The sequence below is a fragment of the Calypte anna genome, chromosome 23 (genome assembly GCF_003957555.1).
Source record: "Calypte anna isolate BGI_N300 chromosome 23, bCalAnn1_v1.p, whole genome shotgun sequence".
In the NCBI taxonomy this organism is placed as follows: domain Eukaryota; kingdom Metazoa; phylum Chordata; class Aves; order Apodiformes; family Trochilidae; genus Calypte; species Calypte anna.
This window is the reverse complement of record NC_044268.1, coordinates 4,660,395-4,682,764: the sequence shown is the minus strand read 5'-3', so window position 1 is coordinate 4,682,764 and position 22,370 is coordinate 4,660,395. Positions and strand designations below refer to the sequence as shown.

Below are 22,370 nucleotides of genomic sequence, written 5' to 3'. Positions count from 1 at the left end.
AAAGTGAGAGAAGGGAGTGGGTTGTATTGGTTTTCTTGCACCAAATATTCCTCATTCATTATAGCCAGAGTGATATTCCTTGTGTCTGTGCAAGCATGGCTGTTGATTTTGGAAGACATTCACTGGATTGTGTGTGCTGCAATTATTATATTGCTTAATTCAAACAGAGCCTGTATCCCAGGGGTAGGTGACCTTCCTAAGTTAACTTCTCTTACTCCATACTGTCCAATAATTCTATTTCAATATAGAACACCAAATGCTTAGTCTTACAAATTAAATAAAATATTTTTTTTTAGTACATAGTTTTAAAGAAAATTCTGAAAGAGCCAATTTTGTAATTCCATTTACCTGAGTAGCAAGGATGAGATACTGATAATGGATGAAGTGTGGGAGAGGTATACATGGTTCTAAAAGGCAGAGGTTTAATTGGAGTTATTCTAGGACATGATGCCATCTGCTTTACCACATCAAAAGGACCTCCTTCTCTTCATTCACTGGAAGGCAAATCTAGGCAGTTAGCTAAACTTTCACTTTTTAATGTCATTAATTTTAATAATATGAATTATATAAATTCAGTTTTAGGTTATTCCTGAAATGTAACTGCCTTTGGCCAAGTGATTGGCAACCCTGCACTGGGCTGCTGTGCTCATTTCTGTTGGCACTGGAAGAGCACTGTCCCTAAAATAGCTGGGAAAACCACTGCTCCTGGATCAATGCAGCTGGTACTTGTTTAAGGAGCAGGGGTGGCTGCAGTCACTTTTTTGTGAGCTATATATATAGAATATATAGAATATAGGTGATCAGTAGGATGGAAGGATCTGGGTCCACCTCTGTAGTTTTTACTCAATCCCTTTGTGTAAATATTCTTTATCAGCAGATAAGGAAGCTGAATGTATTTCCTCTGGAAAGCACCAAGCCTTGCACATATCCCTGCCTGCTCCTCTCCCCATATGGCTTAGGTATGTAAAGCTCCATACTTCAGAGGTCCATATTCCCACCTCCCCACACACAGCCTGATTTCTACATGGATGAACATGACAACGGTGCTGAGGTCTCACCAAGGGCACAACTTTAATACTTGACACACTAAAGCATTGCTCAGCTGCAGGACAATCAGTAACACCTGGGGATTTCACACAAAAGAACCTCACTGGGAGCCTGGTTCTCATTTCTGAATCCTCTTGCATTTCCCACACAGATTTCCTAGGAAGGAGTTTCTCTGGGAGATGAACATGGATGGGTACACACCTGTGCACAGCTGAATTAGGATTGTTTTCTAACAACTACCAAAACAAAAACACTAAAATATCACTAAAACAAAAGTAGATACCTGAGCCTGAGTTTTAGGGCAGAGACACTGAAATGAACCCAAAGGTTTTAAATTCCTTTGAAATTCAATGAGACAAAACTGACCAATTCATTTATACTTTTTCATTCTAATCCCACCTGGGGCTTCCTTTTCTTCCAGTCCTATTGGTATTTCTCCATGCTTGTAGACACTGATGGTCACCTGCCCAGTTTCAGAACCATACTTGTTCTTGACATAGATGCTGTATTTTCCTGTGTCTTCGTTGCAGACTTTCTCTATGGTAATTGTGACAAATGAGCCCTTCACTTCCATTTTGTAACGATCTTTAAAGACAATCACCTTCTCATTTTTGAACCAAGTGATTTCTGGGTAAGGTTCTCCAGAGACACAGCAAGTTAGACAGAGGGTCTGTGTAAAACAGATAGCAGAAAGAGATTGTGAAGATAGAAATGAGCCAGGAAATTCAGTTGGTGAGAGGTTAAGAACAATAAATATTCCTAGATTTTCAATAGGTGGAATTCCAGAACATTCCACTCTTTTTCCTGATATCTTCCAGTATAATCAGGATCAACCAGATTGAATTCACTGACTCATATTTGGGAGACTGTCTTTTTATAGCTTTCCTACACTGTAAAGTGACAGATTCACACGTAGTGAAGCTGCAATTACTTTACAGGATTTTTATTCTGCCTGGGTACCAGCACAGGACTGTGACTCAGAAATACAGGCAGCAAGTTGATAGAATGGGAAAATGCAATGAAAAGCAATGAAAAGCCTCAGTCTGCTCCTGTGGAAGGGGAAGACAAGAGGAAGGGTCTGGCTGGGAAACAAAACCTTGCAGTGCCACAAAGAGCACAGCTCTACATCTGTGTTTGGGGGCAGCACCAGGAGCAGGGGTGATGCAGGAGCTGTGCAGGGGACCCCTTCCCACCCCTGGCAACTGCAGCAGCTCAGGAAAGCTCCCAGGAGGACACAGGAGGGGCAAACAAGTGGTTTTCTTCCCATCAGTTGTTCTTCAAAGTGCAAGGGCCAATTATAGGAGCAGTTACTCAATATTACCTTGTCCTCCATGATGGTGGCAACATCTGGCAGACCTTGAACAACCCTGGCACGACCTGGGGGTGAACAAACACAACCTTTTAGTTTTCCTTATCAGCACACCACTTGGCTTTGGCTCACAGAAGGAAGGGAATTAATTTACTTACACTTTTCTGCTATTGCTCTCTCCCTGAAAGCGTGAGAGAGAAAATGACAGTGGTTTTATTTATTAGGTGGTGTGTTCTTGATAGGGGATATGACACTCAAAATAGATTTAGCCCTGAAAATGTTCAGGCAGGAACTTACTTCAGCCTTCTGTGCTCAGCCAGGGCATCTTCAAAGGCTGCAAGGAATGACAAGATTTTAGGGAAAGCTGCTGTTTACTTCATTGATTGAGTAGATTTCACATAATTCATCACTGGTGGAATAACAGTGAGGGGCCTTAAGGCTTCAGTATTTTCTGCTGCATTTCCCCTCTCCCCATCCCTCCTCTGATGTCTCTGGGCACCTCACTGTCTGCCAACCCAATTTCAAAGTGTGCTGCCCTGGAACTGTGGCTCCAGCACAAATAAAGGAGAGAGAAATCATTGCCCATGGTTTGGAGGAATCTTGGAAAGCACTCAGGTCTCTCTCACCCCTGTGACAGTATTGTTTGACTCAGTTTACCTTGTCCAGACAAGTCTGTTGACAGTTTGTGTGAGCTGTTCCCATCAAATAACTCCAGGGTGTATTTTCCCTTATCTGCATCTGTTGGGTTAAGAATGTGAAGCCAGATCTGATTCATGGTGCTCCCAGCTTTCAGTCTGTCACGGCTTTCCAGCTGTTTCTCCCTAAATAAATAAATTATATCATTTCCATGGGATTTGGCAGAGCTGTGTAAATTAGAGTGCTACCTTTTTAAAAATCTAAATTAGTTAGACTAAGAGAGTGGGAGTCAGGACCTCCCTGTTAATTTCATGGAGAGTTACATACTCAGTCACTTCTGAAAATCTCAGGAGGCCTCTAGCTGTGCTTCCAGGCAGTTTGCCAAAGCCCTGCTAACTCTACAAAAGACCTCTTAGTTCTTACTTATGAGATTAAATAGGATTTAGAGGTTGAATATTTGTGTCTAGCCCTTCAACATTATTAAAAATTGGCCTCATTATATACCTGTAGAGGTGGTATCTAATAAAACAGCAGTTCTCTGTGAAGACATTATGAGGTTAAATGAGCTGCTGTTTGGAAAGAATCTGATAATGTTTGGTTTTCAGATTAGGGGAACAGGATGGTTTAGGGAGTTACAAAGTAGTAGAAATAAAGAATCTGAAAAACCCAATAACTTCTTTTCCTGTTGGTAACCAAGGTGGCTGTCAAAGAGCAGTACCTTAAATGCAGCATTATTATTCTTGTAAATATTTATCCAGTGTTAAGATAAAAGTAACACAACTGTTTATTTTGGAATTTCCAGACATGTCTCAGATGAATTGTCTTTTTGATTTCCTACTCAGACAAATCCACCATTACTTTAAAAAGTCACAGGCTGGGGCCCAACATGTTCAGTTTTGATGGTAAAAGTTACAAGCAGCATTACTCCAGGAGCCTTGCAAATCTTTTGGGGACTTACTTGTGATACCAAGTTGTTTTCATGTAGTCTGTGAAGTACTTCACATCTGTGCAGATTTTGATGCCTTCTTCAGTAGGCTGAATTTTCAGAGGTGAAGCAGAAAGAGCTGAAGTGTAACAGAGAGACTGAAATTGAGGAGGAAGTTCAAGAATGCACAACGTTTCTTGTCACACAAACAAAACCCCAAGCAATTCAGTGACATTTTTCTCTGGAGAATGTGGCTAGCTGGAAATAGGATGATACTCCTCTGGATCTTTTAGAAGCTGGTGGAATAATGTGTTATTTCTAGAGATTTGGGACTGGGATACACATCTCACAGACAGAAATAGTACAATTTGGCCAAATTCACATCTCAAGTGGTGTGATGAGGAGCAGGCTGCTGGCAGATAAAGGTCACAGAATTAATTTGTCAGCAGAGAGGTTTGATGTCCCTGGCTTTTCTTACTGACCACCCCTCCTGACAGTTTGCAAGTGCACCAGAAATGGTGCTGGGGTCCCCAGCTCCCCAGCAGTTTGCTCTGGACATGGCACCCCAACCCTCTCCCCTTCATGTTACTGTGTTAGCTGATGGGAACATGGCACACCACTGATCCTGCACAGCTCCTTCAGAAGGTCTTCAAAGGCTGCAAAGAAATAAGGATTTCAATGTCTATAAATACAGCATTTAGCAAATCACATCTGATCTACCAGCTCAGTTTCATTATGTTTAGAATGCTTTATACCCACTGGTTGCTCACTGTCCTCTACTGCAAAGCTTACTGGGAATGGAGGTTTTTGCCACTGACTCATTTATTTTTAGGTGCTGGGCATTTCTTACTAAATTTAGCTGCTTCTATCTTCTTTAGCACTCAGGATGTGTGACAGGCTGCCTCACAGAAAGCAGATTTACATATCAGGTTTCAGTGATAGATTCCAGATGTTCGGGTAGGATTGAATCTTGGGAGGAAGAATCTTCTGACTGATGCTGACTTGAAGTGGCTGAAACATTCCTGAGCTTTTCACTGGGAAGCTTGACAGAATCTATAATGCAGTCACAGCCTGAGAATGACTGTACATGTTAACAACATTAGGCTGTCAGAACTGCATATTTGCCTTTCAATTTCCAGACAAATATTCAGAATACTAAAAAGTGAAGCAGGAATCTGCATTTTATGGCTCCAACCTCACATGAAATACTTGTGATTTTTCAATTAATCAGCATATATATTCATGCTATAGTAGATTAGGAAACTCTCAGTTTGGCCAACAACTTTTAATGCAGGTATTAATCTTTATAAAATCACATAGCTACTATAATTATTAACAGATAGATAGAAAGTTATGCAGTTTATTTTTAAATCCAAAGTGAATTGCAGGCCTTGTCATACAAGGTTCCCTTACCTCCTTTTGTGAGATCCAGTTGGGTGTCATCCTCTCCTCTGTCATCTGAAACAGCTGCTTTGTATTGGCCCTCATCTGCTTTGGTTATCTAGGAAATACACATGTAATATTTATTTAAAATAAATATTTTTAAATGTCTTAAACCAAACAAAACTCAAACCAAACACACACACACACCCAGCAGCAATTTATTGTATCACTGACATAGAGCAGGGTTTGAAAAATGGGAATAGCTGAGATTTTTTTCTTCCCTCCCAATGAACTTGGGAACTGGGAAGATCAGAAAGGAGGGCAAAAAAAGGCAGTTTTCCCTAGAATTCTGGTTCAAATCCCAGCTCACATGCATTTATCTGCTTGTTTTCTGGAGGTGATTTGGCTGTTTGAAATTAAAATGAAAAATCAAACCCCAAAAAGATTCAAATTAAGCACCCAGAGTGAGCACTAAAACTCTGACTGCACCATCAGTATCTGAGGCAGACTGGAGATTACCTGGGGCATTCTGTCAGCTTCTCTGGCCTTCTTTAAAGGTCAAGCCAGAACTTTTCATTCACTTACTTCTGTAATGAGCTCAGTAATTTATTTTTTTTTGGTGTTTTTCTCCAGAAGAGGCAACCAGTCCTGATCAGAAAACCTAAAAAGCCCACCCATTGCTTTTTGGCCACTGGCTGTTAGAAACATCCTATTTCCAATTCAGATCTATCTGGCCCTCATGTTAAATAATTCCTTCTCTTGTGCTCTTTTCAGTGTTTGTTCATCTTTCTCACTGAGAGGGAACTACCCAAAACACACACTGAATAAAATCAATCCATATTTTTTGCAGTTTCCTGTGATCATAGAAACCTTCCAGTTGCATTCTGGTTTTTTTCACCTTTTTAAGAAGCAGAGTTCCTATTCCAGTCTGTGGATCAAATGTGCCACCTGCTTGGGTTTTCTTGTTGAAGAACCACTGGAAGCTGGTGTCCTTCCTCAGGTTTGTTGCCTGTTTGAAGTCAACATTCACAAGTCAGAGTCTTCCTAAGATGCATTTTATTTATTTCTGAATTCCTTGATGCCTTTCTGATACAAAACATCACTTGCATCAAGGGCTTGCAGAGGAATCTGAGGAACCTCCTTCTTTATTAACATTTCTGTCCAAGTTAAACTATCCATTTTCATCCATCTTCAAGTTTGGGGAGTGCTGTTTGTGCCCTTCCCTTACAGCTCACATCTAAAATTTCATATTAAAACCACTCAGTCTCATCATGGGGACAGAGTGGCTGAGAGCAGCCAGGCAGAAAGGGACCTGGGAGTCTGGATTGCCAGGAAGCTGAACATGAGCCAGCAGTGTGCCCAGGTGGCCAAGAAAGCCAATGGCATCCTGGGCTGGCTCAGGAACAGCGTGGCCAGCAGGTCCAGGGAAGGGATTCTGCCCCTGTGCTCAGCTCTGGGGAGGCCACAGCTTGAGTCCTGTGTCCAGTTCTGGGCCCCTCGGCTCAGGAAAGAGATTGAGGTGCTGGAGCAGGTCCAAAGGAGGCAACTGGGCTGGTGAAGGGATCCAGCAGAATTCCTATGAGAAGAGGCTGAGGGAGCTGGGGGTGTTGAGGCTGGAGAAGAGGAGGCTCAGGGGAGACCTCATCACTCTCTCCAACTCCCTGAAAGGAGGTTGGAGCCAGGGGGGGTTGGGCTCTTTTCCCAGGCAACTCTCAGCAAGACAAGAGGGCAGGGTCTCAAGTTGTGCCAGGGGAGGTTTAGGTTGGAGATGAGAAAGAATTTCTTTCTGGAGAGGGTGATCAGGCATTGGAATGGGCTGCCCAGGGAAGTAGTGGATTCTCCGTGTCTGGAGATCTTTCCAAAGAGCCTGGATGTGGCACTGAGTGCCATGGGCTGGGAACCACGGGGGGAGTGGATCAAGGGTTGGACTTGATGATCTCTGAGGTCCCTTCCAACCCAGCCAATTCTATGATTCTATGATTCTATCACAGAGCTTTAATACCTTGCATGTGAGGAGCACTTCACAGTCCTCGGTAACTTTCCATTTCAAATTCTCAATAAAATGTGGACCTGTAAAAGAAAGGAAACGTCTTTCCTGATGCATTTCAGCCTCTCCAAGTGTTGCCTGCAGAAATGCCTCCATCTCCTGGTCAGTCCCAGCAGTGCGGGCTGGAGGGAACGCTGCACGCTGCCGAGTTTTCCCATGGGGTAATTCCCAAAGTTCAGAGCACATCATTACTGCTGGGTTTGGAATGTCCTCTGGTCACCTACCTTGGCTGAGGAACCCTATCTCAAAATGCAGTTAGTGCTGCTGCCTAACCAGGCCTTTAGGACTCGACTCTGCTTCGTGGCAGTGTGGGAGCTGGTGGGTATTTCCCAGGTGAATTGCAAGGGAACAGAAAATCCATAGTTTCTGGTTTTCTTCCCGATTCTGGGAGGTAAACTGAGGGACAGATTACTGCAGGTACATTTCTATCTTGCACTGAGCATCTCTGAAGAGAGGAGACTGGACCTAGAGATTAATGTGCATGGTTTTATCCCCACGAGAAGGGGATCACAATCATTAACCTGCAGCTTCTCTTACCTTGCTTCTTCTTCCATTCTCTCCTTTTTGCATCAGCTTCTGCTATAACTTTAGCAAAACCTATGAGAACAGCAATGGTATTTTGTTTTACCAAACCATTTTTATCATCAAGGACCCTATTTATAAGACCTTCAATTTATGTTGAAGACAAATGCAGATAATTTATTACACTGGACATTAAATGTGTGCTGAAATAAATATTCATTCTCCCCATTCCCAGTGTGCTATCTTAACTGTCATAAATACTTTGAGGCCTTAAGTGCCTGGAAAACTTTCCACTGAGCATGGCAGTCTATATTTGATCCTGAATTTCCACTTACATTCATCCACAAGAACCAGGGTGAAGTGATTTTTAGCTTTTCCATCTTGCAGCTGGGCTGTGTATGTCCCCTTGTCCTTCTCAGAGAAATTCTCAATTATCAGTTCCACCAGACCTTTTCCTTTAACAAAGTTTATTTTATGTGTCTGTTTAAAACAAAGAAAATAGGATAAACTGAGTGGTTTTTCCTCAGTGGAACTGTTCCAAGGTCAGATCCTGGCACAGCACCTTCTACAACAGTCACTATTAAAAAGTATGCCAAGCAAGCCTTAGAGCCTTCCAAAAACACACATGGAAATACCTGATGGGAATTTAGAAATGGGAATGTAGCAGTTTGCTCTTTCTCTCTGTTCAGCAGGGGGAAAGTCAGAATTAAAACAAATTAAAGACATACTGGAGTACTTGTGAGCTCCTTTTCATTGAAGATTAAATTCAGCTTTGCATTTGGTGACAGCTTCTCGACCTCCAGCCACAGCCTGACTTCTCCTTTCTCCAGAACATCAATGTTCCACCCAGAAATCAGCTTGATCACTGGAAAACAAAGAGCTTGGGAGGGGAATTCAGAGGCAAACCACAACCTCTGGCTCTGCCTGGGTTGTGCAGGGTTCCCCTTTCAGTGTCTGCTCACATGGCACTGGCTCCTGGCTGGATCAACTTACATGGGTTCCTGATTTCATGGCTACGTTTCAGTAACTTATCCAGATCTGCAATGCAAAGAGTTACAGGGCATTTAGAGTAGTACAACTAGGCTAAAATTAATTAACTGTCTTAATTTAATTTATTTTGTTCATTGTCTTTATGTCAAGAAGAAGTACAAAACATTTGGCAGCAGGAGAGCTAGAAAAGGTCTTGAAGACAACTCTCAGTTATGTCTGAATAAAATGGTTGTAGAAATTCAAGCAACATGTTAAATTTTAAATCACTGTGATCATGTAGTAACATCATGTACAGGTTTCATCATGGAGATGAAATCACAGATTTCATCATGTGAAAGCTGAACCATAATGGAAAAATGATCTTCCAGGAGCACAGAATCTTTTCTTAGGGGCTGTAAAAGAAACTGCCCTTGAGACTTCAAGGAATGGGAAACATTTCACTAATGATGTTGCTATCATTATCACTTTCCATTCCTCTGTGAGAAACTTTCCTCAAAACATCTAATGTTAGAACATTATAGCACACTAGATTTTTCTTCTTGTCAAGTATTAGTTTTTACCTTCTTTGGTTAAAATGCAGCTGGCAGAGATATCATCATCTACATCCGTGACCTCCACTGAATATGTGCCCAGATCCTTTTCTGAGGGGTCTTTCAGTATAAGCTTAGATCTTTGAAATAAAAATAATAGTAACAAAAATCATATTCCTCCCCTCAAAATTGCCCCCTGTAACAGAATGCTAACATTTGTAACATTTGATACACCCAGAACATCAAATATCATTCCTTTTGGCACCTGCGGGTTGCACTGAATGCCCCATTTCATGGGCACCAGGGCTGAGAAGCAGGAACAGAGATTTACACATAATTCTGTCCATGTATTTTAGTTGAATATTGGAAAGAGAGGGGAACGTTTAGCTTCACAGTTTTCTCATCAGTTCTTGATTTGACAGTCCACAATTAATTCCCTCATTAGGTACTCACTTATTGCCTTTCTCTTCAGTCTGAACTCTGTCAGCATCTGGTGGTCCCTCATAGTCCTTTGACCAGATAAATTCAGAGGAGTCATTCCTTTCAGGAGCTTCAAAAGCCATATAGATGAAACCCTCTTCATCGACCCCAAGTTCAATTTCATTTGTGCCTGGATGAGAAAAAATACCACAGAACATCCCTTACAAAAATGATCAGGGCTTATGGCCATTTCCCTCAGAAAAAAAGAGTGTACAGCTGGAGTAATTCATTTGGGCAGCTTGGTTTGCTGATCTTTGTTTTAATGGAGGTTCTCTCCTCCATGTAGCTGATGTTTCATCAAGCAGTTTTTTACTGGGATCACCACAGTATTTTCAGACTGGCACAATCCCATCACTTTTAGTTTTGTACCAGCTTTGGCTTTTGCCACCACAGGATCTGAGGGAGGTGAAGGGGGTCCAGTCCCAGCTTTGTTCCGTGCTCTCACTCGGAAAACATAGCATTTCCCTGCCTCCAGATCTGAAACCTGCAGGAAGCAAAGACAGGAATTAATGTGAGGCTAAATGAGAAGCAACACCTGGATCCTAAGTACAGATGCAGACCTTCATGTGGCTGGTGGCTATGGGCTGCTTGTGAGTTTGTTTCCATTCCTCTGACCCTTCTTCAGCCATCTCTATGTAATACCCTGTGACTGGACCTGCTCCAGTGTACAGTGGTGCTTCCCAGTGCAGCATCAGGGAGGAGTCTCTTACTTCAGTGCACTTCACATCATAAGGAGGGCCTGTTCAAAGAAGGGCAGGCTGTCAAACACTAACATTAAATTAAGAAAATGCAGCTGGGGGCACTTTGTTTGAGTCTGAGATCATTAAACAGAGGGGTTTAGGGCAACGTGTGAATAGTGAGTTCATGGGAGATGCTTTCTGTCCTGATAACTGTAGGCATAGGCTCTAGAAAAAAGCCTGCACTTGCTGGTTTAATGTTATTTGCTGTGATGTAATGCACAAAGGTTATTAGATCCAGATCCTTCATTCTCTGGAAACATTATTTAAACCACATGGGTGCTACATCTGTGTAATGCAGAAACAGAAGCTTGCATCCAAATCAAAACTTCTCTAGAAGTGTTTGTGTGTTTTTCTGTGCACCCTTTACAGACCTGTGATTTTCAGAAGTCCCTTGGATTCACAGAAGAGTGAGGAGATGATGAATATAACCTGATAATGTTTTTCTGGCTGTTGTTTTTCCATGAGAGATACCTGGCTCTGGCATTGTCCATTCCTGACATCTGAACAAGTCACTGGGCTCAGACAGTTCCCCAACACCAGCCACGTTCACTGCACAGGCTCGGAATTCATACAGGTGCCCTTCCTCCAGGTCACTGACCTTGGGGTTCAGAGGTGCATAGAGATGATTAGTACACTTCTTAATTATTAGGGTTGTAGTCTTTGCCTAAATTATTATGGATTAGGGTTGTAGTCTTGTGAGGGTTGGGAGAGAGGTTTAGGAAGAGGTAAAGCAGCTCAACTTGTTGGGGTTGCCACTCTGCTGCTAAGGACACTTAGATCTGAAATGAATACCGTGTAAACTCGCTGAGGGATTGGCTGGATGTTGACTTCATGCCAGTCTGGCTCGGATGGATCATGCTGATCCAGGAAATATCCCAGTATCTTTGTTCCTCCCCTGCGTTTTGGGGGTTTCCAGCTGATGGTCATGTTCTGCTTCCCACAGTTCAGCAGAGCAAAGCCATGGGGTGCTGATGGACAAGCTGGGCAGGAAAGAGAGAAAAAAACCACAGTTTTGTTGAGTGCAGGTTTGGGATCTGGGGATCAGGAATGGAGGTGTAGGTATGGGATGAGCTGAGCTGAGGAAATCTCTGTCTGCTTCTACCAGAAGGGATTCTGTTTGTGGTAAAGCCCCCCCACTGCCACTTTTGCAGTGCAGAAATATTGGGAAATGATCAGATTCTTATTTGGAAGTCACAGCAAAAGTTATAGATGTGTCTTGGGTGTTTCTTGCATGTTGCTTTATGGTTTGTCAGGTAGAAGAGATGGAAGCTGTGGGCCAATAACATGGAGAAGATGGAGGGTTAGGCACTGGCTAATGTGATGGGTAGGAGTTTGTAATTGCCCTGGAGAAATTCACAAAGCTGATTTCAAGATACCAGCATAATTGAGCACTTCAAGTGGTCACAAATTAATACTGAAAATGTAACACACTGCTGAGTCAAAATGCTAATTAACTCTGTCCACCCTTGACAGGTAAAATTGATGACAGAAGTTGCAGAGTACAAGAAAATCAGTTCCCTGTGGCTTTGCTGTGCTCATCTGCTTGACATTATTACTGCTACATGTCATAATAATAATAGATATCCATAGATAGATAATTTTTTGAGGGATTTAATCTGTGTGTCTGTGTTACTTACCAATAGCTGGCCTTACAACGATAGGATCTGTTTCTGGGGAGCTTTCACTTAGTCCTGCCTCACTGACAGATTTCACACAAAAGACATATTCTTTCCCAGGCTGCAGCCCAGGAACAGTAAATCTGGGAGAGGAAATTAATAAGTTTGTGTCTGGCTGTTCAAAGTACAGGTAAACAGTCTTTTGAACAGACTGCAATACATTTAATAAGGCATTGTTACTGAGAAAACCATTTTTTGCCATTGCAAGTTTAAGTGCACTGTGGCACACGAAATGGCTGCCAATAAATCAGACAGCAAGTATAGATCAGAAAGAGAGGTATCACACTGCTGGTAGAACAAACAGGATTTTTTAATGGACTTTTTCTGCTTGACATGCAGCCCTCAGACCTGGAGAGGTTTTCTAAGTCCTACGTGTGAGTGGCACCAGCTTTACTGGAAAGCAAGCAACAAAATGGAATGTGTTTCTACTGGTACCTCAAGGTCTGTCCATTTTCTGCAGGTCCAAAGTCAGTGGAGACAACCTCAGACTTTGCTGTCAGTCTGGTTTTGGGGGTACAAGTGAGATTCCTAAATCTAGATGAGGATGTAGTGGTGTGTGTGTGCAAGGCTGTGTGTGTGCACTTCTTTCAGAAGTTCTTTTTTTAATCTGAAATATGACTCCAGCTACAAATGACAATCCAGGCTGGCACCCTGTGTTCTCTCAGTGGAGTTTAGGAGCTGAACTCACTCAGTGCATGTCACAGGCTTGTTGTTGACACTCTGCCATTCCTCTGTCCCACTTTCCCGACAGTAGATGTAATAACCAAGTGGTTCCAGACCATCCTCTAACTTATCCCACTGCAAGGCAACAGATGTCTTGGTGTCTCTAAAAGCTAAAACCTGAGATGGTGGAGGCAGAGGAGCTAAAAAAAGAAAAAAAAAGAAAAAAAAGAAGAAAATAGAGGGCTTTAGTATTTATAAATTAAAAAAAAGTATGTTAGTTGTCTTATTTGATTTATTCACCTTTTAAAGAGCATCATTTTCACATTAGAGCAAACACCAGGGCATTGTCCCAGTCTGCAGCCTCTATCATTAGGGTTGGGTTTGCCCTGTCTCATCCTCCTCTCTCTTATTGATGTGTGCAGGGTAACACCTCTGTAACCTTCTCTGTAGCAGGGGAGAAGCAAGACTCCTACAGTGTAACTTCACTATGAAATGGAACCTGCTTTACTCTTGAGGAAAAAGAACATTAGGAATGAACACTGGGGCAGCTTGGGGAGAAAACAAAAGAGATCAGCCCTGGGAAGCTCTGGCTGAAGCCCCAGGCTCAGGTTCCATCAGCAGCTGTATCATTCCTTCCAGCCCTGCTCTGTGTAACTTCTCTCTTACTCTGTGCTGGAAGCCACTTGGATTAAACACAGCCTTCCACTGTTTCTTATTTTATTAACTGTAATTCCTCCCTCAGTGCTTGCTTAGGTTTTCACTGCCCTGGCCAACTGCAAAGTAATTAAACATGAATTTACAGCTTTAAGAGATTTCCTGATATCAAAGCAACTGCTGTGTGACCATGGTGCTGAGAGGAAAGGGGAGGCAGGGAACCCACGTTGCTTTCCTGGGACATCTCCATTTATTGTAAATTAAAGAAATAATTACCCAGTTTTGCTCCAGCAGTTACAGGCTCACTGGGCAGGGATGGCTCACTGATCCCATACTTGTTAGCAGACCTCACACGGAAGCAGTATGATTTTCCTTTAGCTAGATCAAAGAGTGCAAATCTTGGGGAATTAGCTGGTGTATCCAGGTTAACCATTTGCCAGGAGTTGCTGCCTACAACTGACTGAAAAGAAAAAGAGTACAACTCATGTTGTGACTCAAGCTTAAAACAATCCCCAGCAATAACAAAGCTGATCTTTACAGGAAAGTAGTTTAAAAAAAAACAAACAAACCACCAAAAACCCAAATAAAAATCCTACATGATAGATTGTTGCTGTACCCAAATGTTTTCTTCCTTTGCAGCAGAAGTGGTAGAGTAAGTGTTAAAATCCTGCTATTCTTCTCTGGTGTGAAAACTGTTTATTTATTCTTTGTTAATCATTACTACCTGGGTTGGTGTCAAGAGTCAGGATCACAGCTCCAGGAATCTGTGGAGCAGGAGAGCCATTTTTGGGGCTGTAGTGTTCCAGTTACCTACACAGTGACTGACCTGGCCTGTGCTCTAAACCCTGTGAGAAATAAATGATTATGTTCTGCAGTTTCTTGTTCTTTTTCTTACCTTTTCCACATAATAATGCAGTGGGTCTCTGCCTCTTGGATCTGGTTCATCCCAGGCCAAAGCCACGTAATCTTCTCTGACTTCACTTGCATGAACATTGGTGGGTGGCAAGGGAATTTTAATATGTCCTATGGGAAGGTAGAATGGGCTATGCTTTAGTTATAACATGGCAAGGGAAAAGAATTCTTTTACAAAAATTATATTTCCCCACTATAAAGTAAGATTCTTCTCTATGAAGGAGGAGACTTAATCTTTTTAGGGACATAGAGGCAAATCAAGATCATTATAACAGGTTGTTTAGGATAGTTTCTGATTCTTGTGCAGCTTAGAACTATGTTTCACATTATATTTTCTTAAGTGTGTGTTCTCCAGAGCATTGTTACTGCAGATGTCATTGTTATTACAGATGCCATTGTTACTGCAGATGTCATTGTTACAGAATAATAATTCCTCTTTGAAGAATGGCTCAGTGTAAAGTTGAACTTACCTTCCAGGTCATCCTTGAAAATTTCTATCATCCTTCCATCATCGTATGGAATAACTGTAATGTCAAACAGGGGAATGTTACCCACTAAGAGGAGATGTCTGGGTGGTATTTTGATGGTTTTTTTCCCTTCAGAATAGCACTGAGGTGAGCTCAGCAGAGTCACAGCCTGGCACTATGCTGTAGTGATATCTGGGAAATGGGAACAACCTGGACAAACTCATTCAGCTGTAGCTGCAGGAGCAAAGGTGGGTACAGACCTGTCACTCTCTTGTCCTTGCTGGGGTCATAGGTTGTAACTGGGTCACTGGTTTTGGAAGGGTGACTGATCCCATTTTTATTGACAGCCTTGACACGGAACTGGTACGTCTGTCCTTCTGCAAGGCCCAGCACTGGGAACCTGCAGCTTCTCACAGGCTTCTCGTTGCATGGGATCCAATCCTCTGACCCAGCAACACACCTGAAAGGAAGCACAGCCCATGGAGTTGTTCTGTGGCTCCTCCACAACCTGGTCATGAGCTTTTTCTGTGCTCAGGTGAGTAACATACAGACCTTTCAATATAGTATCCCAGGATTGGGCTCCCTCCATGGTCACTGGGTGCCACCCAAGAGAGGCTCAAGCAGTCTTTATTTACATCGTGGCATTTCACACTGAGGGGAGATCCTGGTGCACCAGGAGTTCCTGCTGCAGCATCTACAGACACACCAGGTGAGGGTGGTCAGGTGGTTTTCTTCTCTGTACTACAATTTGCATTCAGAAGTTTCATTTTAAGACTCTAAAGGCAACACAAGTCATAAGTGGTAATGCCTGAGTCACTACTGGGAATGGAATTTGGAAGTTTTGGTTATTGTATCCACACACAGAACTGGGAGGCTGAGGCTGTGAATTCCTTTATGGCAAAGGATGAGGAAAGGAGCTTTTGATCTAAGGATACAGCCCTGTTATACCTTTAACAAACACATATGTGGTCTGCTCTTTATGTCCATCCAGGGAGGGGACACGGATGGTGTAGAATCCCTCATCTTCTTTGTAAGCACACCAGACCCTCAGAGCAGCCTCCTGGTTTTGGTACTGGAGTTCCTGATGGTCTGAGCTCTGCAGCAGCTCACCTGGGGAGCAGGGGGAGGGGGAAGAGCAGCTCAAAAATCCTGAATTTTAGTTCCCTTCTGTGAACATTTGATCACAGCTCTGAGTTCATGGGATATGGTCATGCAGGTGTATGAATCTAAAGCTGGCTGTTGCATACAAACCATCTCTGAACCAGGAAATGTCTCGTTGGTGTTCAAGCAAATCAGAAGAGAAGTAACAGGAGAGGGTAAAAGGTTCCTTTTCTCTTGAAAATAAAGGTTTCAGTGGAAAAGCAAAATCTGCCTCTCTGGCCAGAAGGGATCCTATGAAATAAAAGTCAGCATGATAAAGAGACTTCCTGGAGCCTTCCTCCTTGCAGTGCTTTAATTCTCATATATTTAGAGTGGTACCTGAGCCTTGGACATCTCATGAGTGGTCAGGCTAGTAGGAAAAGCTTTAGCTCAGAGAAAAGAAGAAATCAAATAGTTTCAGGCTATAAAAATAAAATTAATAATAATAAAAATATTTTACTCACTTTTGTATATTTCTGAATCAAATCCTGACTCCTTTCCATAATACTCTAAAAGAGAAGAGGAGGAGACATTTAGCTAATCTCATGCCAGTGTTTATTTTCCCCTTGAAAACTCTCTGGAGTCAGAGCATGCCAGCTCCTCACTGCCTCATCCAGCATGGAGAAGGAAATAAAAACGTAAACAGCATCCCCAGGGGATGAGAAGGGATTCTGGAAGATTACCAGTGACTGGGACTTCAAGTTTTCCTGCAAGGATCTCTGTCCTGAGACACTGGGTTAGTTCTGGAGCTGAGGGAAGTGTCTCCTACCCCATCACTTGTGTCAGCAGCCAGGGGCTCATCATGGGTGAACCTGACCTGGCCTGAGAGAGGTGCTGGCATCACAGCACAGAATTAAATTATTTGGAGCTGAAATCTAAGAACTGATGCACTTCACACAGGATGAAACTGAGATACTGCATCTGCAGAGAGAAGAAATAGAAAGCATAGGAGGAGAAGCAGAGCCTGGCCCCAGATCCTGTGAGATCCTAAATGTCTTTAGGGAAAGGGAACTTCTGCTCCATGAACCACAGACCCCAGAGCCCCTGCCCTGGCATCAAGGGCATCCCAGACAGCCTGGGGCCAGGAGGGGAGATGCCATCAGCCTGCCTGGGGGTCAGGAATGTTTCCAGTGGAGGCAGGATTAAGGCCTCCATGGAGTCTCTATTTTCAGAATGTTAAAAGCAAATAGCAAAAGGAAGAATCATGTTACTGGGATGGCATTAGGCAGAGCCAAGGGAGAAGGAAGAGTCTGAGCCTCTCACACACAATCAGGAGGAACAATATTTGCAGGGTGCTGGTGGTCAGAGCTGAGGAAGGATTTAACCAGGCACTGAGAGGGGAAGGGAGCAGCCTCATCATCCCAGGTTTGCTGAGATAAACCACAGCCCCTTTCTATCATCACACCTGCTCTGATCCTAAGGATTCTGATGGGAGGAGCATGGGATTATTGCCAGGGAATTTTTTTTCAGGCAGCTGCCCCTGCTTTATGGCAAATGGCCAGTTCCTGAGTTCTGGACATGCTATGTGAACCTTTATAGAAGAGAAGCACTGCACACCTGGTAACTTTTTCTGTATTTCTGCAGTAGGGTAGGGAAGATTTAGGGATAGGGGAAGGGTTGCAAGCTAAGGTGTTCTGGGTTATTATATTGTCCCTTTAGAACTGGTAAATGTGGGCTGCATATTTCCAGATATGCTGAATTTTAACACCATTTAATTAAAGGATCTGAAAGATATCATAAATAATACACTTCTATTCTGGAGTCACATTCTTCTGTAAGCATTTGTATCCCCAGATGATATTCAGCTGTGATCACATTATGGCATGCAGAGAATAAGGATGAGAATAACACAACCCCTGGCAGAGCCAAGAATATAGAAAGCACTGGCAATAAATATTCTGTCCAAACCATGGAAGACTCTTTCTGTCTGCAAAAATACTTCAAGCTGCCTTTGCAATTCAGGCAAAGAAACTCATCTCTTCCTGACCACTAAGATGTCCAGAGCCAACTTGTTCCCTTCTTTTTCATCTGTTACCCTCCAGGTCCCACTGAAGTGCTTACTGGCTGAAGAGTCTGAACACTTTGGAGCAAAGGAACATTTGTACTTACTCCTGACAAGCACTGTAGCAAATGAATAAGCCTCTCCGTATTGATTCCGAACTTCAACACTGTATTCAGCAGAATCTTCCATGGAGCATCTGGGAAGAAAAAGCATTTCCCCTCCTTTTCATCTGTCAGTTATTGTTCATACTTGACAGGACAAATTGAAAGGGATTTCCTTTTCAACCCAGGTGTTAGAAGCAGATATTTGCTTTTCATCAAGAAGCTGTTTTTCCTTTCCATGACAAGGATTTCTTAGACTTAGTGGTCCATTATTTCTCTTGATACTCAGAAGTAAAACATTTTTTGTTTAGCATACACAAAGTGGGAGAATGAAGAGAGCTGGTCTATTGAACTGAAGAAACAACACAGACAAGAGCACAGCCATTACCTGCTGATGTGCAGGGTCAGCATCCCAAACTTGTTTTTTATCCTGTATTTTCCTGCTGGGGCCCGGAGAGGATCAATACGGATCCCATTTTTATACCTGGATGAACACAGGAAATGTGCTGCTGAGGAAAGGATGGAGAAACTGCTGAAATGAACACTTTCTTTTAACTATGCCAACCACAACATTTGAGCAGGCATTTTACCCTTTCACAGATCTCCCACATTGATCCAAGATCCCCTCCTATAGTCCTGTGTTTGCTTTTTCCCTGCAGTGCTTGCAGGCTGCCTGCAGCCAGCTGAGTGATGCTTCTGCCTCAGTTTACCCTCCCTATTTCACAGGTCTGTAGTGAAATGAGGCAACCAGGTGCCACTAATTGCCAGGGAGTGAGCATGAGCTTGTGTCAAGCCCACCTGTGCCTAATTAGGGTTATTGGCCCCCTGGTCCTGCTCATGCACAGTGGGGGCCCACCCTAATTAGGCACAGGTGGGCTTGACACAAGCTCATGCTCACTCCCTGGCAATGAGTGGCACCTGGTTGCCTCATTTCACTACACAGGTCCTGTGAAGGAGTCTGAGCAGATGTCCCTCACTTCTTTCTGCTCCCTGGGAATCTGTAGGGGGTTCATGTTTTCTGTGCTCCTTTCAGGCACCAGGAGCTCTGGCATTAGTGGAGTGAGCAGTCCACAAAGTCATTAGTAATCTAGATTTTTGCATACTTCAGACCTTCCATGGGAGGGATGCTCCATCACTGACAAACTGACTGAAGGACACTTTATTTATTTATTTTTTTTAAGGTGATCTTTCACCCCTCTTTGATTAACAGCAGATGCTGCAGTCAGGTGTGGTGTACAGCACCTCCTCTCCTGTGGGCTGGTGAATACACAGAGCTGAGCAAATGAAAGGGCAGCTTTGTACTTCCCAAAGCACAGAATCCATAGCAGTTTAATGCTAAAACTTGCACAGTACCAAGGGAGCCAAACCCTGATGGGGGTGTGTGTGTGTGCAGTGATTTAGTGCTGGCAGGAGATCCTGGTTTCTGAGCCTAAAATCCCAGATTTGCCTTCAGGACAGAGCACAGCAGCAAGGGAAGCAGGGAAAGCTCCATGGAAGTCAGCATTGCCCTGGAATGAGCCCCGTGGGACTGCCCTCTGCCTCCATGGCCCACTGGACACTTGATGTCTTTACTGGTCCCAGCAGTGGAACCAGAGAACTAACTGGAAGTGTTCCCTGGGATTTCTGCAGCTCTCCCTTCCCTCTCCAGGAGGACACAGCCCTGGTTCTTCCCCTGGATACCTCCCAGCCCCATGGACCTACCAAGTGACCTGTGGTGGTGGGGAAGCCAGGACTGTGCATTCCAGAGTCACTTCCATCCTCTCCCAGACCGTGTGGGCTCTGAGGGGGATCCAGAACATGGGTGGGCGCCCCGAGCACAGCTCAATGCACTCCTGCTCCTGACGTGCCTTTAGGACAGCCTGAGACAGGGAGAGAGAAATGAAGGCAAGAGAAAGGGATTAGCTTCTAATGACATTTTTTTTTGTTTGTTTTTTGACAAAAGGGACATGATAATGCTCCAGTGGCAGGAATATAAGGCCTTGTCCTTATTTCTAGTGACTTTGAAGTTGCCCTAATGCCCGATGCGATTTAGTATCCTCCTCAGAATGCTCGTGGGGAGTTTATGCTCTTTGTATTTCTGGTGCCAATGGAGGTGTCTGAGCTGACCTTCCTCCGGAGGGCCTCCCGGTCAGCTCTGACTCGCAGCAGTCTGCAGTTCTGAATAATCTCCAGTTCCAACTTCTCCAGGTCATTCCCAAACAAAATTCTTTTTTGCCCCCTCTGTTCTAGCTCTAGGTCGGCAGCTTCTCTTCTTAGCTTGTAATCCCTGCAACACAGGAATCATAAAAGCCAACAGAATTTAGGACAATGATTTGATTTTCATAGAATCCTAGAACTGGCTGGGTTGGAAGGGACCTCAGAGATCATCAAGTCCAACCCTTGATCCACTCCTGCTGCAGTTCCCAGCCCATGGCACTCAGTGCCACATCCAGGCTCTTTGGAAAGATCTCCAGACACGGAGAATCCACTACTTCCCTGGGCAGCCCATTCCAATGCCTGATCACCCTCTCCAGAAAGAAATTCTTTCTCATCTCCAACCTAAACCTCCCCTGGCACAACTTGAGACCCTGCCCTCTTGTCTTGCTGAGAGTTGCCTGGGAAAAGAGCCCAACCCCCCCCTGGCTCCAACCTCCTTTCAGGGAGTTGCAGAGAGTGATGAGGTCTCCCCTGAGCCTCCTCTTCTCCAGCCTCAACACCCCCAGCTCCCTCAGCCCTTCCTCACAGCAATTCTGCTGGATCCCTTCACAGCCTCCTTGCTCTTCTCTGGACCTGCTCCAGCACCTCAATCTCCTTCCTGAGCTGAGGGGCCCAGAACTGGACACAGGACTCAAGCTGTGGCCTCCCCAGGGCTGAGCACAGGGGCAGAATCCCTTCCCTGGACCTGCTGGCCACGCTGTTCCTGAGCCAGCCCAGGATGCATTTTGTTTTGGTCTTTTTCTGTTCTTGTTTTACAGGACATATTTTTTGTTACACCAGAAGAAGTGTTCAGGACTGGAACATCAGCTTGCATGCAGCTGGGGTATGAATGTCAGGTAGTACTGCCATGAGAGGCACTAGAAGGGGACCCCCTGTTTGACCTTTTTTCTAGGTTAACATCAATTTATGCATCTGCCTGTATTTTCCATTTATCCCCAGGAAACCTGGCTGCTGAAGCCCTTGTTTGTCAGCAGGACAATGTTACTGTCACAGGCACCAAGGGGATGTCATTTGGTTTCCTGTGGCACTTTTTGTTTTGAAGGAAAAAAACCTCTTGACTGAACCTGCTTCCAACAAACTGAGTTGTGACTCCTGGATGTTTCACACCGTGGCTGTGTTGGACTTCCAGGGATTTCTGACTTACTGTGTTGTTTCAGAGGTCAAGGCAAGGGCAGCTGCTATGGAGAGGTCTGAAGGGCTGAAAGTCTCTTCTTCCTCACTTCCAGGAGCAAACACATGAAAAAGAATCCAGACAAAGTTCCATAATTTCAAAAACTCAAAGTTCAACAAAGTCCTGTCTGTCCCTGACTTTGTGGTTTACCTGGTTTTGAACTTTCTCTTTCTGGTTGTGGAGCTCATTTGCAAACTCTGTTTCCTCTCCTCCTTTTGCTCCTCTTCTCTGTGCTGGAAGAAGGTTCGGGTTCCCATGCTGGGAAGTCAAGATTCTGCTTTCTTGCTGGTACAGAATAAAACATAAAGTGGCTTTCAAATGAAACATCTGTACAAAATCTCTTTATTAAATTAAATTTTTGCTTTGCTGCTCAAGGGCTGTGAATGGAAGTTCATACAGCACCACCTTGGGCATTCAGACTGAGGAAGGGGTTTGGTTTGTGATGCTCCTGTGAAAAATGGAATCTGATGAAGAAATGAGTAATTCTTCAAAAGCCTCTGAAGCTGTAACAGAGCTGAAGGAAGGCAGTGGTTTTGTGGGTAGATTTGTTTTCCTGGAACTGCTCTAAATCTGGTGGATATTCTTCCAGGGAGCTCCTTTAGATCAGAGCCCCAGGATGCAGCCAAGTGAGGAGCAGCATGAAAAGGGAGATCAAGGGATAAAATAGGGAATATCAGCTAGTGAGGTAGGGAAGAAATGCTTAGAAAATAAGCTGATTTTTTTTTTAATTAATTTCAGGGGTAGCTGTGATGCCAAATAGCTGCTGTGCAGAAATCACC

The 22,370-nt window shown here is 43.7% G+C and overlaps 1 protein-coding gene across 1 annotated transcript; it reads right to left on the bottom strand.

Annotated features, from left to right (window-relative positions):
* Positions 1 to 961: 961 nt before the first annotated feature.
* MYOM3 (myomesin 3) lies at positions 962 to 21,848 on the bottom strand. The gene is made up of 36 exons (XM_008496412.2): positions 21,742 to 21,848; positions 21,565 to 21,639; positions 20,331 to 20,490; positions 19,926 to 20,083; positions 18,613 to 18,708; positions 18,231 to 18,319; positions 16,586 to 16,630; positions 16,233 to 16,373; positions 15,930 to 16,091; positions 15,534 to 15,675; positions 15,242 to 15,441; positions 14,985 to 15,038; positions 14,498 to 14,625; positions 13,879 to 14,062; positions 12,974 to 13,148; positions 12,247 to 12,368; positions 11,402 to 11,589; positions 11,081 to 11,207; positions 10,430 to 10,608; positions 10,239 to 10,353; positions 9,843 to 9,999; positions 9,420 to 9,529; positions 8,863 to 8,907; positions 8,598 to 8,734; positions 8,205 to 8,349; positions 7,885 to 7,944; positions 7,303 to 7,370; positions 6,199 to 6,309; positions 5,331 to 5,418; positions 4,535 to 4,573; positions 3,951 to 4,056; positions 3,014 to 3,177; positions 2,654 to 2,690; positions 2,515 to 2,537; positions 2,369 to 2,424; positions 962 to 1,717 (listed from the first exon to the last, which is right to left on the bottom strand). The coding sequence occupies exons 1-36, from the start codon at positions 21,846 to 21,848 to the stop codon at positions 1,418 to 1,420; spliced, it is 4,293 nt and encodes a 1,430-aa protein (XP_008494634.2). The 3' UTR covers positions 962 to 1,417.
* Positions 21,849 to 22,370: the final 522 nt, after the last annotated feature.

What these genes read in the sequence shown, in the direction of transcription:
- MYOM3 (XM_008496412.2), bottom strand. Translation starts at nt 21,848, where the DNA reads ATGGGAACCCGAACCTTCTTCCAGCACAGAGAAGAGGAGCAAAAGGAG. An exon ending in TCCCTCAGCGAGTTTACACG is followed by an intron (nt 11,208 to 11,401) that starts GTATTCATTTCA and finishes CTGAACCCCAAG; the next exon opens with GTCAGTGACCTGGAGGAAGG. An exon ending in CCACCATCATGGAGGACAAG is followed by an intron (nt 1,718 to 2,368) that starts GTAATATTGAGT and finishes TGTTTTACACAG; the next exon opens with ACCCTCTGTCTAACTTGCTG.